The following is a 14,758-nucleotide window of genomic DNA, read 5'->3' on the forward strand; positions in this document are numbered from 1 at the left end:
GCTCACACACACAGGTTGGAGCATTGACCCATAGCAGAATAGGTGATGGAAACTAAAAAAATGAATGAATGTATTTGTGAGCAGTACAATCCTCCAGCTGGCAGGTGAGGCCATCAGAATGCTGATTATACCACAATATCATTATTGAACTGCTGCATCACAATAAAACATAGATCCTCAACCCAGACGACTTACTACACAGGGGAAATAGGCAGGACCTGCAGAGGAGACGCAGTATCAACATAGTCCTGGGTTTTAACATTCACTGTAGTCAGTTGTGGAGCCGTGATTGGTTGAATTTTCACGTGCAGATAGTCCAGCAGTGGTTGTGAAGGAGACACTGATCAAAAATACAGTGTAGTTACAGAGGAGCTTGTGGCCAGATAACAAAGGTCTAACCTGAAACCCGTCATTAAGACACTGTAGTTATAGGATCCTTTTAATTTGCGTTTTGTTACACCTGCCATGTGGCTTGAATATTTAAGACTTTACTAAAAATACCGCACCCGTTTTTAAAAGACACTTTCTGCTCTTTTCATCCACTGTGTATATTTAAGACATGATCAACCACAATATGATTCAAATCTAAATAATCTTTTAGAAAATCCAACAACCAAATGCACTTATATTTAACGATAAATAAAAATACTTTCTAAACAGACCAAATTTTGTTAGTGAATAAGCTTTAAAAAAACACTTTTTTGTCAAATTATTTATGTTTTTTACATTTGAGTATTCAACCAGTTTCATATTTTTCCTGTTGAACACAGTCAAATATTTTTGGCTCTGTCAGAAAATAGAGTTTTCGAATTGAAGCAAAAAGCACAGAAATATTCAAGACAGCAGAGACAATCCGTATCCATCCTTATGACTGGAGTATTGTCGGAAGAGAAAGCCGGTGGATGTGGCTTGCTAATGGATTTGTGCAGCCAGTAAGCTGTGTATTGTGTTGGTACGCATGCACACGATGTCGTGCTGCTCGCGAACAAATGTAGGATGAGGCGGTTAGAGGCGGCAGCTTGTAAATGGCTTCAGATGTGTTTGGAGTAACCTGCTCAGACCTTATGAGCGTGTTGGAGGCCCTGGATCAACACCGTGCTCTGCTGGCAGCTGTGAAACACACACGAGTGCTTCACTTTTTTTCACTCTTGACACCACGCTGCACTGAGAGGTGGTCCAGTGTAACATCTCAAGCTAAAATATTCTGTTCCTGTGATAGTAAGAACAGAATAAAATAGAGACTTTGGGTTAAAATACAGACAGATTTCTTGCATTTGGGAAATAATTAAAATACATTCTGGAGTTAATAATAGTAAAAAAATAATAATATAACGCCAATACGCAATTAATATTTTTCAAATGTGTGTGAGCACTTTATTCTGGATGTATTTAGTGGCAACAGACAATGTGAAACAGCTGCAGGGTTAGGTCTCTTATTATGGAGTGGTGAAGTGCGTCCCACTCAATAGGTGCTAAACCTCTGGGGTATTCTGAGGACAATTTTCATTTTCTGATGTTAACCAATTCAGAGTGGCAGGCTAAGGCAAAAAAGCAGGTTCAAATATCCCATTATTCAGACGCGGAGACACTGGCAAACGATTTCTATTTTATAAAGCTATAATAGGAGTGGAACCCTACCACCGACATTTTCATCTTCCAAACCTGTGTAAGAAAAAGGTAAAATATCATCAAGGTTAGGCTGTCATTTTTGTCTTTGTTGTTTTTCACGCCTTCAATTTTTTTCTAAATTCATAAAAAGTGACTAGACAGTGGTCCGTAAATCCAAGTAAATAAAGGGAACAGTGACTGAATGAGGCTGTGTAGGAGTATGTGTATTTGCTGTACCTAGAGATTTTTTTCATTAGGTGAAATACTCATAGAAAAGACTTCAATATTTTGACTTGGCAGTAATATACCTGGAAAACATGATGGAGTCATGTTGGGTTTCAGAAGTTGACTTTTTTTTAACAATTCAATTTACGCAATTTATGAATATATTGATTGATTTTTTTTAGATAGCATTTTAAATACTGTACAGACCATACTGCTTGTGTAAATCAAACCCCAGAATTTTTCACAAGCACTCTTAATTGCTGCACACTTCCCACTCTTCTAACACTGCTTTTCCACCTACACCTATTATCCTGTGTGGGGCTATTGGCATCCTTTGTATTCTGCTTACTGTAATTCATCTCATAAATAATTCATGCCATTAATTTCTTACCAACTAAATCACAGCCAAGAAATGTACTATTCATACGTGACAGATTTCTGTTTTTTTCACACCAATCAAATTTGAAAAATAAATACACACACCATTCTTTATGTGGACACACTGGAGCCTGCCAATTGTCGCAGAGAATCTTTTAAATGGACACATTTTAATATTTGGTGTTTTTTTTTTCTTGCAGGATTCTCCATGTGACAGGAGTCCTGCATCGTCTCAAGGCATGAAGCAACACTGTGATATAGTGGCTGGTCCATGACACTACAGTCAGCTCAACCCTCTCCACTGTCCACCTCCCTCTGTTCTCATCAAACCGGACGACCAAGCTCCCACTGTGTCATCACCACCAAGAATCACCATGGCCAGCAAGAGGAAATCCACTGTACCCTGCATGATACCATCCAAATCCAAACATGCACGCGAGGAAATCATTCTGGGCTCACTACCAGAGCTTCTACCGACAATCCCAGAAGACAGCATACTCAGCATCTCTGGAGAAGAGTCTGGCCACTGTTCTCACAAGACTGAGTGTGCTAGTGAGACACAGAAAGGAGGCACCTACAGCTGTCACCCCTGCCATTTCGAATCCAGAGACCTGAACTACTTTTTGGATCACATGCACAACTGCCACTTAGATTTTAGGGCCCAGCCCACCTTCTACTGCCTGAACTGTGGGATGTCAGTTGTTCGTTTTGAAGCTCTGGCTCTGCATAACGCCAATACCCATCCAAAAATAATGCAGGGCTTGGTTACTGCCTCCCTTATGGTCAACAAAAGGGATGGCATCACAACTGTGGAGCAGAACCTTTTTACTGACAATGCAGAAGATAAGGAATCTGGTATCCCCCTAATCAAAACACCCATCGCAAAGATGATGAAGTCAAAGGGGGAGCAGAAGAAGATAGTGGTTTCTCACACTGTCGAGGTACGGAAAATAGATACTGGAAAAGATATAGACCCCAGCATGCTGACAAATGTGCCTGAACTACAAAATGGGGCTCCCAGTCGCACTGGAGCCTCAGCTATGCCGAGGACAACTGTCTCTCACGAAATTACGACGACAGTGTCCAACCATGTCTTTCACCAGCACACTCCCTCCCTTTATTCCCCTCCTTCCTCTGATTCCAATAAGGACCTTCCAAAGGTGATGATCCCCCTTAGCAGCATCCCAACTTATGATGCTGCCATGGACACCAGCAGCTTTCTCAAGACATCCTTTGGCAAGTTCCCCTATCCGACCAAAGCTGAACTCTGCTACCTAACGGTGGTCTCTGAGTTCCCAGAAGAGCAGATCAAACTGTGGTTCACTGCGCAGAGACTCAAGCAGGGCATAAGCTGGTCTCCTGAAGAGATTGACGAAGCGAGACGGAAGATGTTCAATACAGTGTTCCAAGGTGGAGCACCTCAAAAACTACCTGCTGCACCTCGGCAGGTCAATCATATTGTCCACCACACAGTTCATCAAAGCTTGAAAGGACCAAACTTCCCTATGGCCAAAGTTCCTTATGGCATTATGAAAACCAGACCTGTTGGAGTCATTGCTAAACATGCTAACATGTCAACCAATCCAAATGTGACCAGGGTCTCGTATTCTACTTCAGTGCTGCCGCCAAGGTTCCCATCTGCTGTCAGAACCTCACAGGTACTTACCAAGAACACCCAAGCCACTGTGGAGCCAGACAAAAGTAACGGCATGGGTCTGGACCTGCCTGTGAGCAGCGCCGGTCTCAGCGGCAGCAGCAGTCGGAGCAGCAGTTGCAGCAGTAGCATGAGTAATGGTGAGACTGTCAACAGGAGACAAGGTAACAACAACAGCCAGACCAACAGTTTGGCCAATATTAGCAATAATGAGCACTGTGTTGCTGAAATTAATGGCAAAGAAAGCATAAAAAGTTGTTCACCAACTGGATTGGAAGAACAAAATGGTACCAAAAACGCAGTAAACACCAGCAAAGCCAACCCCACTTGCAACAATCACATCAGCGGCACTAACAATCCTCCAGAACAGTCCCGCAATAGTATAACTAATGAGGAATGCAGCGTCAACACCCACAAAAACACCAACAGCAGTGTTACCAGTGAATACACTAGAACAAGCTGTATCGACGCTGCCTCCAGCCTGAACCATGCCAGCAAACCCCCAACTGAAACCACCAGCAGCACAGTCATCACTATGAACAACTCATCTATTTCAGATGAGACTAAACTCAACAAAGAGTTTTCTATGAAAGGCATGTCAATCTTACAGCAGCTCATTAAGGACGATGACCCTCTAGCTGCAGACACAAATGGGCCCGAGCTGAAACTGCACCCCCTCAATATAAACTTCAAGAGGATAAAGATGAATGCACCAGAGATTCCTCCTGAAAGTGTGCATCAAGAACACAAGCCTGAACCAGCGGAGGCGTCTCAAGCCTCCTTCTCTCCTCCATGGAGTAACAAGACCCCGCAGCAGCTGCACATTCTCAGACAGGTGTTCTCCAGCACACGCTGGCCTAGTAGCCAGCAGTACGAGGAGTTAAGTGTTCAAACAGGCCTGCCAAAGTCGGAAGTTGTCCGCTGGTTCAGTGATAGTCGCTACAGCCACAAGAATGGGCAGTTAAAGTGGCTCGAGACTTACCAGCGCCTGCCTGCGGACCCAGAGTCCCAGAGGGGCCATGGAGACAATGAACCTGAGTTACAAAAGGACTTTCTAGACAAAAAGAAACTTGCAGAGCAAGACATGATTAAGCACCTTGAAGGAGGAGGTCTGAACTCAGCACAGCAGATGGTATGGCAGGATTCATACCCACCCCTGCTGGGTCTGATGGGGTCCAAGGAGAGCAACATGCGAGGAGCTCATGAGGAGGCTGCACCCATGGGAGTCTTGCAGGGGCCTTGGTCAGAAAGTGCAGAGGACCACCAGCAGCCCGTGGCCAACCAGTCACTCATTGATCAACAGAATGACACAAGTCAGGCCAGGTATGATAGTATAAACATGTTAATAGAATAATAGCAAGGACTCGGGTCCTGTTCAGTGTACAGTGATTTTTTTTGATAGCTCTGTATTGTTTATCAGTTGAAAAAATAGTGGGAGACTGGTGGAGTGATGAAAGCATGACAGTTTTTTGTTTGTAGTCACTGTGTAGTGTGATGTACAGTAAAAGGTGACAGAAGACCTGTGCACAGGTACTCAACACAGATGAGCTTCAGACAATCAAAGCTCTGTGTTTTAACCGCTATTTTTAGATGTGTCTGGGTTGATGAATTATAGATTGTGAGTGCATGCTAATTTATGTGAATTAATCATGACAATTGTCTACTGCAGTGATAGATTTATATGAAGTAGTTATACCTGTACACTCAGGCCCGATACAGTCACAGCAGTGAGACTACAGTGCAGAGCTCTGTCATTCAGATCACATGTTGACACTGTCTTCTGTTTGTTTGTTTATGTGTGGATACTAGGGACCGCCTGAGGATGGAGCTCCTGGAGGTGTGAGGAAACAGGCCCGGTCTTGCCAGAGGAAGACCATGTCGGAAGGCTGGCGTGCTCCTTGGCTGTGGTCTACCAGAGTGTTCATGATGACAGCAGATGTGATTGTAGCTGGACCGTAGGACTCTGACTATAACTGTGAATACCCCTCACCCCTCCTCCAACTCCATCTGCCATCACGTCCTGCCATCGTCAAAAGAAAGAACTTCTCACCTTTTGAATCCTGTGATGTTTAAAGCCTTTCATGCTTCTTTGTGGTTGTGTGGGGAGGGTGCACAATGAGGTCAGTACGAGGGATCAAAGAAAAGAACGAGAAAAGACGCACACTGACTGGAAAACCGACTTGAATAAGCGAAGATAGGATAGGGCCGAGAGATTGTTTCTGGGTCGGATGGAGAAATATATATATATATATAAGTATATATATATATATCTATATATGAATACAGTATATATGACCGAATCTGCACTATAAAAGAGGGTTTGTACTGACTGGACAAACATGACATGTTGAGGAATTGTTATTGTTGGCTTTGTGATATTTTTTACTTTTTTAGCAACCAGTACTTCAGCACTGCCTTGAATTTTACATTTTCCGTTCTTTGGTTATTCAATTCTATTTACTCTTCTGTAGTCACTGTAAGTCCAGATGCAATCAAACATGTTTTATTTAGATATGTATAATCGTTGGTGATCACTTCGCAGTTAAGCTACACGCAAGAGACTATGTACAATGCACTAATGAAGACAATGCTAAAAAACACCACACTGCCCCACAGTAAAGGTATTGACTGCTGTGAAGATCAATACACTACACTGCCCTGCAAATGAACAGAGAAAAGCCTGTCACGCTAACGTTGCCTTACTCAGCTCTGTCTATGTGTTTATGACCGTCTGTCCATCACCTTGCTTTCCGGCTACTGTGCTGTCTTTAAAAGAAGAAACATGAAAAATAATATGCCAGTACATTGATGGTCACTGTTGGTCTATATCTGTGAAAAAAAAAAAAAACTTGTGCTGCTTTCTGTACACTTGGAGATGTTTTAAGCTGTAATTGTATCAAATATTGTTACCGGCAAAAACAAATTATCAATTTGGTCCCTAGGCACTGACAGAGTGGGATATTGTGCTAGCTAGAGAGCCAAATGAGGAGAACTTTATTCTTCTCTGAATTTTCTTGTGTTTATATAAACATACAGTCACTACATGAATACTATTAAGCTGCATCTTTGTCAAGCTGCTAATAGCTAAGAACGGTGCTATACCATCCAAAGTGAAATTGGAGGTTGATCTCCTACCAGCAGTGTATGCACTTGTGTCGAATGTTACAAATTTATTTTGGTTTGAAATAAATGGAATCTGGACTTACGGTGTTATGATCACTTTAAAACTTTTATGAAATAGTCTGATCATAAAGCACTGTTGTATCATCCTTTCTACACTTATGAATCTTTACAGAATAAACAATACTCACCAAGTAACAATGTCGCATTTTCATCAGTACAGCGGACACACCTTCAAGGATGAGGAGCAATTATTCCCCAAACACTACATTTATTCAGCATGGAGCCTAACAGATCAGTGGAAAGCATGCAGCCTCCCCTACTGGTGAGTTACTGACAGTGCAGTTGGATCCTGAGGTGACATTTGAAGCAATTTCAAATTGTGCTTGACAACCCAACCTGACAAAAAGGGTTAGGTTCCATTTCAAGTTAACGAAAGGTTTAAAAAAAAAAAAAAAAAAAAAAAAAAACAGTGCTCCATATAATAAAGAAGAAAAAACACTTTGGCAAATTTATTTGTAGGATTTTATTGATCATTTTCAACCTACAATGAGCATTAAACTCATACATGATTAAAAGCTATGACAAAAGGTAGAATAGAGTGTCAACTTTACATCTAATTACAAATTCCTATTGCCAGAGTGGAATAAAATGAACATAGTTCACATAAAATGTGTTTCCTTAATTTTTACACAATTCCAAAGCTTGTCCAAAACTGTAACAGATTGATTTTTTGGCAAGTATATATCCCTTCGGACAGTCACAAGGAACATTTCCATATACTGACTTTAAATACATTATAGCATCTTCAAGTAACAGATATTCTTTTCGTGAACAATTACCAAAAATCAATATGTGTAAAACCAGATTTCCGCTGGACAATGCGAGAGAAACATAGCTAGCAAGGGATGAATGGTTCACATTTACAATGGAGAAATATCCCTGATTGAGGCTGTAAAATAATATTCACATTCAGCTTGCATTAGTCAGTAATTGATATGCCACAATATCCTCTGAACCTGCCAAGGTGGTCATCTGTGTTTTTTTTGTTTTTTTTTTACAATTCACTGTCCAGTTTTGAAGTATCTCTACAAGACTACTATGTACCAACTCTCATATGCACAACACTCAGTCAATTCATCTCAATTTCCTCCAAAAGGCGCATGGGTGTATTTAAGGAATTCATTTTGATCAATTTTCTGACAAAATATAGATACATTAATACATGGGAGCGCTAAAATACAAAGGTGAGCAGAAAATACAAAGCTTTTTTTTTTTTTTTTTTCCATACCATAGCTACAGATTTAAAAGTTCTGGCATTTCCAGTGAAGGACCAAGATAATGGTAAAGTTCCTCAGTTACTGGGACAATGCTGGCCTTAGTTGTGACTTCAGTCTGTACATCCACATTCATGCACTGCTGGGACACATTTGTTACCATTTCAATGCTGTTTCAGTTCAAATGGTCTAAAAATTGTTCTCAATTGTGGCCAAATCTGTTACGCTTATGGTATCTGATAAAAAGTGTAGTTAAAACCACAAACTTGGATTTAGAATTCATAGTCATTCTTCTGCCATGTCAATAGCCCAGGCAAACTTCTCACGTTGGGTTTTGTTGTAGATTTTCTCAATAGGTATTCCCCACTTCTTGCTCCTAGAATGGGAATATTTTCAATTGACCCAGAAATCCACATGGCATTTCTGTAGTAACAAAGACTCTTACCAAGCCACTGAGATGCGTGGGTCCAGGTAGTTTAACTTAGAAGTGCCAAGAGCAATTTGCTTATTCTCCTCTCGATCGGTAGCCTGCACTTCCCAACTTCATCAGTTGTTCCTCTATTCTTTGGACCAGCCTTCTTCTTGGTCTCCACAGCTCTAAATCATAATAAATAAGTCATTCACATGATATAAATGGCCTTCTTACATTAAAAAATAAAATAAAATTTCTAAATCTTCATTTCTACTACACACTTTTTGGTTTTCTCATCCTTTCGCACTTTGGCATCCGCCTTTGCACTTTTGAGTTCTCGTTTAGCATCAGCAAGCTGGTCCTTTTTGGCATCAATCTAAAACAAAAAATACAAATGGTCAGACTAAACCAGTTTGACATTAAACTACACAACTATAAAAAACAAAACAAAAAAACCTTACCTTAGTTTGCAGGTTTTGCATTGATTTTTCAAATGTCTTGGGTGGAGCCCTCTGGTGGTTACAAAGAATAGCCACAGCTCTGTTTGCCCTGTTGTAGGACAAAATCTTGGCTGGAATGTTGTCATCAGCTACAAAAAAAAAAAAAATTAACAGAGCAACTTCGTAATTGTTTGGGTGGGTGAAATTCTTGCACAGTAGCGCACCATTAGTGAGCTCCTTCAGCTGCTGCTGAAGAGTGATTGAGGCGTTGTAGGTACGGAACACTTTAGCAGTTAAACCATCCATCAGTTCCTGAAGATGTTTGTTAAGAACTGAAGTCTTAAAAGAAAATAATAAAAAAAGGGTAAGAAATGTAATGTTTACTGCTATAAAGAACATTACATACTTTCATTAACTTTATACTCTTACATTTAGGCGATCAAACAGATCATCATCTGGCTCTTTATTTTCCATAAATAACTGAAGATTTTTGAACACCTAGAGAGAAATTTAAAAAATTTAACCAGACTATGACAGATAATTTAAGGTGTCTTAAAAACAAAAAAAAACAAAAACAAAAACAAAAAAAACTTTACCCTTTTCTCAACAGGGACCTGGTTGTAATAACGGATTGAATCTTTACCCAGGAAGTCAAACTCCACCACATACTCCTGTCCATCTTTCTCTGGGTAGAGTTTAATGTGTTCAACTCTCAAAGAGCAACAACCCACAGTGTCCGCAGTCTCTCCTTCCTCCTTCTCATTACCCGCTCTCAGGGCCAGCTAGAGCACATCAGGACAGAGGGATTAAAGCAGGCTTACACAAACATCACTGCACACTGTATTTAAGTATTTAGTAAATCCATGCCTACATTTGAAGCACACTACGCTAAGTGGGGCATCAAGCTCTAAAATGTACCTTATCAATAAAGTAAAGTGCAACAGCCCTTTGTCGGATTCTCATTTCTTTAGATTTCCAGTCTTCCCTGTACTGGTTCCTGATACGGTCCACACACTTCTTCAGTCTACGGGCCGTTTCATATTTTTGCCAGTCCTTCTCTCCCAAAAAAAAAAAAAAAAAAAAAAAAAAAAGTAGGCAAGAATTGTCAATATAAACTCCACTTCCCTTTAAATAATCTGGAATCAATCTTCAAGACATTTAAGGACAATGTGACAGGATGACAGCTACCTTTATCCTTGAGCTTGGATTGAGCATGATGTATTTGATGGACCCCTGTATGTTTTCTGTCCACGACACCAACCAGGTGACCTTGTTGTCATGGCGAACTTCCTTCCACTTTGTGCCAGGAGGGGGCTGGGGGTGTTTAGAGTCCCTACAAGGAGTGGATTAGCCCCACAATGATCGATGTAGCATCATGTTTAATAAATTGATAATACACTTACTTGCTGCAGTTTATAATGATGTCTTGGGGCCTAATGCGACGTTTGAGCATGCCCATTTTAGGATGATCTCCGCGACCACGAAAGAGACCTGGGGGCTCAATGCGGAAGTTGGCAATACGTTCCCTGTGGTTGTCCATGATACAAAAGCCATATTCCTGCAAAAGGCGCTCATTTTCCTCTTTTATTTTCTGTAGGTGGGGAAGAAAAAAAAAAAAGCTTTTTAGCTAAATGTTTTTTGGTACAATTTCACCTTAATATTTAGGCCCAAATTGTTTTCAAATTAAAAGACTTTACCAATTTTTCTTCTTTAGTCATGGCCTTTCTGGCTTCTGACTGTGCCTTGAAGTATTCAGCCATTTCAGTGAAGTTACACTTCTTCAAGTCAGTGATTGTAGACTTTTCCTCTGCAGTCATTTCCTACACAAGAACAAACTTAATTTTTCAGATTGAAAATTGGAGACAATTTCTAGGAGAGATATTAGGGCCACAAGAACAAGACACTTTGACAGAACAAACTGTTTGATTCAGTTCAAAGTTGGCCTTGAAAATTTAGTAAGTAGTATTAAGTATTCGTAGTGTGTGTTGTTGATTATTGATTATACCTTTCTCCAGTCTTTGAAAAAGTTTTTGCGGAAAATATCTTTAGTGGTGTACTCGTGGTCAAGCATTTTGGCAAAAAATGTGGCCACCTCTTCTGCTTCAGGGCTGAGTTTCATATGTTTACCTGCAAAACAATTTTTGTACAGACCATTATAGTATGAAATATTTGAGGTGACACAATTTGTTTTGCACTACACTCTTTGCAGCACACCAGATTTGGTAAAAGCCATGACTAAAAATCATTCAGCTGCACCTTGTACAATTCTTGAAATTCCTGAATATACACACAGACACTACAGAATTATGGCAAGTAAATGCATTTTTGTAACCCTGCAATTAAGTAATATTTGTGTACTTTTTTTGTGATAAGAAAAACAACATATGCACTTCAGTTTATGCATTCTTACCATCATAGTAAAATTTGACACGGCTTGGCAGAGGCTCATATGGAGGTGCAAACACTGGTCCCTTGTGTTCCAGAAATTTCCATTTGACACCATCAGTGTATCTTTCCTCCTCCCACCTGGAAGTGGAGCCATTCAGGTAACAATGTAGCAAATGCAACAATTGAACAGAAAGCGTTCTAGTACAACTCACCATTTCCACTTCTCCTCAGGCTCCTTCTTGGCCTTCTTTTTATTATCAGCAACTTTGTCCTTTCCTTTAGTTTTTGTCTTTGCCTATGGAAAAAAAATAACAAATCTGATCACTGCAGTGATTTGGCAAAAGCTTTCATTGCAACAGATGGATGTACAAAGTTACAGGTCCATTCCCCTTCATGCAATGACTTACATCTTCATGTTTTCTTTTTTTAGCCTTCTTGTCATCTTCAGTCTTTATCTTCTTGGGCTTGAACTCCAGACTAAAACAATATTGTGTTAGAGGCGTCAAGTACGAAACTGATTTTGGGGGGCATAGGCTGGTGTGTGTTTAAAAAAAACAAAAAAAAAACAACAACACATACTCATCATCATCCCGCTCCCTCTTTAGAGTCTTCTCATATTTGGTAGAGTGGTAAAAGTCATCCTCTTGCTCAGATTTCACATGGATAGGGCTACACACATTTAAAAAACATTACTCATGTAAAATGCACTATAATTTTTTGCATTTATAGGACATTTTCTCAGAGTCGTTAGTCTGCTATGCTACATGCCCGCCAATGACCTAGCAAGGTAAGCATACCTGCCAAAGCCATTTTCTTTCTCCTTTTTGACTTTACCATCCGAAGACTTCATCTGAAAAAGATGAGCTTTAACTAGCACAAGCATTGACAAGATTTACAGGCCCAATTATGATCATGTGCTGCAATTTACCTTTTCCTCCTTCCGCTTTTCTTTGTGCTTGTCCTTGTGCTTGTCTGTGCTTCCATCTTTGTGCCTCATCTTTTCCTTCTCTCGATGCTTTTTGTCAGATGAGTCCTTGTAGTCACTAAAATGCATTATTAAATACACAATAATTAAAATCCAACCCTATACCACCCGTCCCATGAGACGAGAATATGGTTAAAGTCCCCCGTACTTGTTGCTGTGCTTGGATTTCTCCCTCTCCTTGTCCTTCTTGTGGTCCTTATGTTTGTGCTCCTTGTACTTTTCTTTGTGTTTGTGAGAGTCTGGGGGAAACAAATACTTTTGACTTAGTTTACGATTGTTTCAGTGTAAAACTGATGTGTGTAGCTTATGCAAAGTCAAACCGTTGCTAAGGTAATTAACACTTTGATCTTAAAGTAAGCCCTCCCAGGTAAATGGAGCCTTCTACAGCCCAAGTCACTAGTCATCATTTCAGACAGGCCTTCACTCCAGTTAAATATGAAACATTCAAATGAAATGTCTAATGTGTACGCAAAATTACAAAAGGATTTTTACAACAGGAAAAAAGTAATGATTTACACATGTGGCATTGTTTTGTCCTGAATTAAACAAATTCAAAAATTCTTCAGGACTGCAAGAATACAGTAACCAAAGACATTCATAACTAAAAAGTCTTGAATCTGAGGACTTTTCTTTAAATTCGATTTAAAAAACTGGATTAAGACTAAACTGATGAATAAAAGTAGTCTAAAAAGAATAATGTTCATAAGTTCCGTTTTGATTGAAGCGCTTGCACAGGTTTCACGGCACAGCCATCTGCACTTCATCCATCTGCACTTCTGTCTGAGTTTGAGCACAGGCCGCTACAGCGAAAAAGAAAATGGCGCAGAGACTAAGTCCTCAACCCCCAAACCCTGACTTTTAAAGAGGAAATAGAGCCTCTAAATCCATAAAACTATTAAAACCATCACGATAGATTGATAAACCACGACAAGAGCTTTCCTAAAACCATCTCACACTGTTTGATTTATTTCAACAAAGGTTTGATCAAGGCCTCTCTTTTGAACAATAGACGCTTCTGCGTGAGACAGAGGACTTAGTCTCTGGACGCCATTTCTGTCCTTTGCTAAGAACAGCCCTGCTGCTCGATTTGATCAACAAATAAAAAACATCACTTTAAGGCTTTTCAAGTCAAGTAAGAACAACTCACCATTGACTCTGGAGCCACAGTCAATCTGTAAAGTAAAAAAACACGTTAACACAGGTTAGAAGCAACTAATGAGCCAACTTTGAACTTGCTGGATGTCAGGAGAGTTTGTTAGCTTCGCGGCTAGCTCGCCTAGCACACTGTGCATCTGATTAAATGGCTCGGTTAGCAGCTAGCAAATGAAGCTAAAGCTAACGAGATGCTCCATAATCTGAGAGCCAAAGTACATTTACATGAGCCCAGTGTAACACGTAGAGCCGATAATCACTCTGTGGACACTGGTTTGTCCACGGGGCCCTCTGTGTCAGTCTGACTTTACACAAACACACAGGCTAACGCGTGCTAGCTGCTACTGTTCTTAAGTTAGCAAAGTTCCCTGTCAAAGCCCAGCACATAAGAGAAGTGTGACCGCGGATCTTTCAAACTTTAGATCTGTGAGAATACAAAAGTAAAGGAAATGACCTGGTTTTCGTTCTGGAAATGGTCCCCACTCATTTCCCAGAGTGTCCTCGTTTGTTTAAAGGAATAATGTGAAGGATTTCACACCGGTAACGGGACGAGGCAGAATGAACAAGAGCCGCTGTTGTGTAAGAACCAAGTCCCTAATGCTCCCCACTGCGCATGCGCCTCAGTTTAAATGGTTCAGAGAAGTGTGGCCCCTCCTTTAAACGTGTTTCTCCACCGAGGAGCCCACGGTCCACCCTGCACCAGTGTCTGCACCAGTGTCTGCTCTAGTGTCTGCTCTCTGCACACGGCTCACACATTCACCTCAGCACGGGCTCATACAGCTCAGACACTTTATTCACCCCTCTCTTCAGGTGGTTCAAAGCCAAACTCCATCTGAGAAAGGGCCCAGAGCATGCACATCATTCTGCACATATAGGCTATCATGCATTCCCCTGACTTCTGACAACATCTTGAACAAATCTTGTCAACCCTAGGAGATCAGGTCATGTGAATACCAAAGATATTTTGGAAAATAAATGATTCATCTTAAGATACCCAAAGACTACAGTCTCCTGATTACATGTTTACAGTAAGCCTGTTTAGTAGGTCTGGTGGAGATGAGGAAAGGCACTGGAAGACTCAGTTAGTTTGTTTCATGGTCTTTAATCAGGTCAGACAGA

The 14,758-nt window shown here is 40.6% G+C and overlaps 2 protein-coding genes across 4 annotated transcripts in view; one reads left to right on the top strand and one right to left on the bottom strand.

The window, feature by feature from the left end:
• The window catches only part of zhx3a (zinc fingers and homeoboxes 3a), a 52,861-nt gene extending 45,675 nt beyond the window's left edge, over positions 1-7,186 (top strand). For all 3 annotated transcript variants that reach the window (XM_055222123.1, XM_055222124.1, XM_033967013.2), the window contains 2 exons: positions 2,412-5,188; positions 5,675-7,186. In XM_055222123.1, the coding sequence (XP_055078098.1) occupies positions 2,586-5,188; positions 5,675-5,708 (2,637 nt within the window). In that variant the 5' untranslated portion in view covers positions 2,412-2,585 and the 3' untranslated portion in view covers positions 5,709-7,186. The remainder of the gene's footprint in view (positions 1-2,411; positions 5,189-5,674) is intronic.
• Positions 7,187-8,029: 843 nt separating this feature from the next.
• On the bottom strand, positions 8,030-14,244 carry top1a (DNA topoisomerase Ia). Its single transcript, XM_055221743.1, is given in 24 exon segments — positions 8,030-8,549; positions 8,551-8,638; positions 8,708-8,799; positions 8,801-8,833; positions 8,835-8,859; positions 8,956-9,050; positions 9,136-9,263; positions 9,339-9,453; positions 9,544-9,612; positions 9,711-9,896; positions 10,033-10,170; positions 10,297-10,447; positions 10,518-10,705; positions 10,812-10,934; positions 11,120-11,241; positions 11,525-11,640; positions 11,715-11,797; positions 11,910-11,979; positions 12,082-12,171; positions 12,300-12,352; positions 12,431-12,545; positions 12,636-12,726; positions 13,635-13,659; positions 14,094-14,244. Coding segments are annotated over 24 exon segments (2,244 nt in total). The 5' UTR covers positions 14,127-14,244; the 3' UTR covers positions 8,030-8,534.
• Between the last annotated feature and the right edge of the window lie 514 nt (positions 14,245-14,758).

This window comes from Periophthalmus magnuspinnatus, chromosome 5 (genome assembly GCF_009829125.3).
Source record: "Periophthalmus magnuspinnatus isolate fPerMag1 chromosome 5, fPerMag1.2.pri, whole genome shotgun sequence".
NCBI classification, from domain to species: domain Eukaryota; kingdom Metazoa; phylum Chordata; class Actinopteri; order Gobiiformes; family Gobiidae; genus Periophthalmus; species Periophthalmus magnuspinnatus.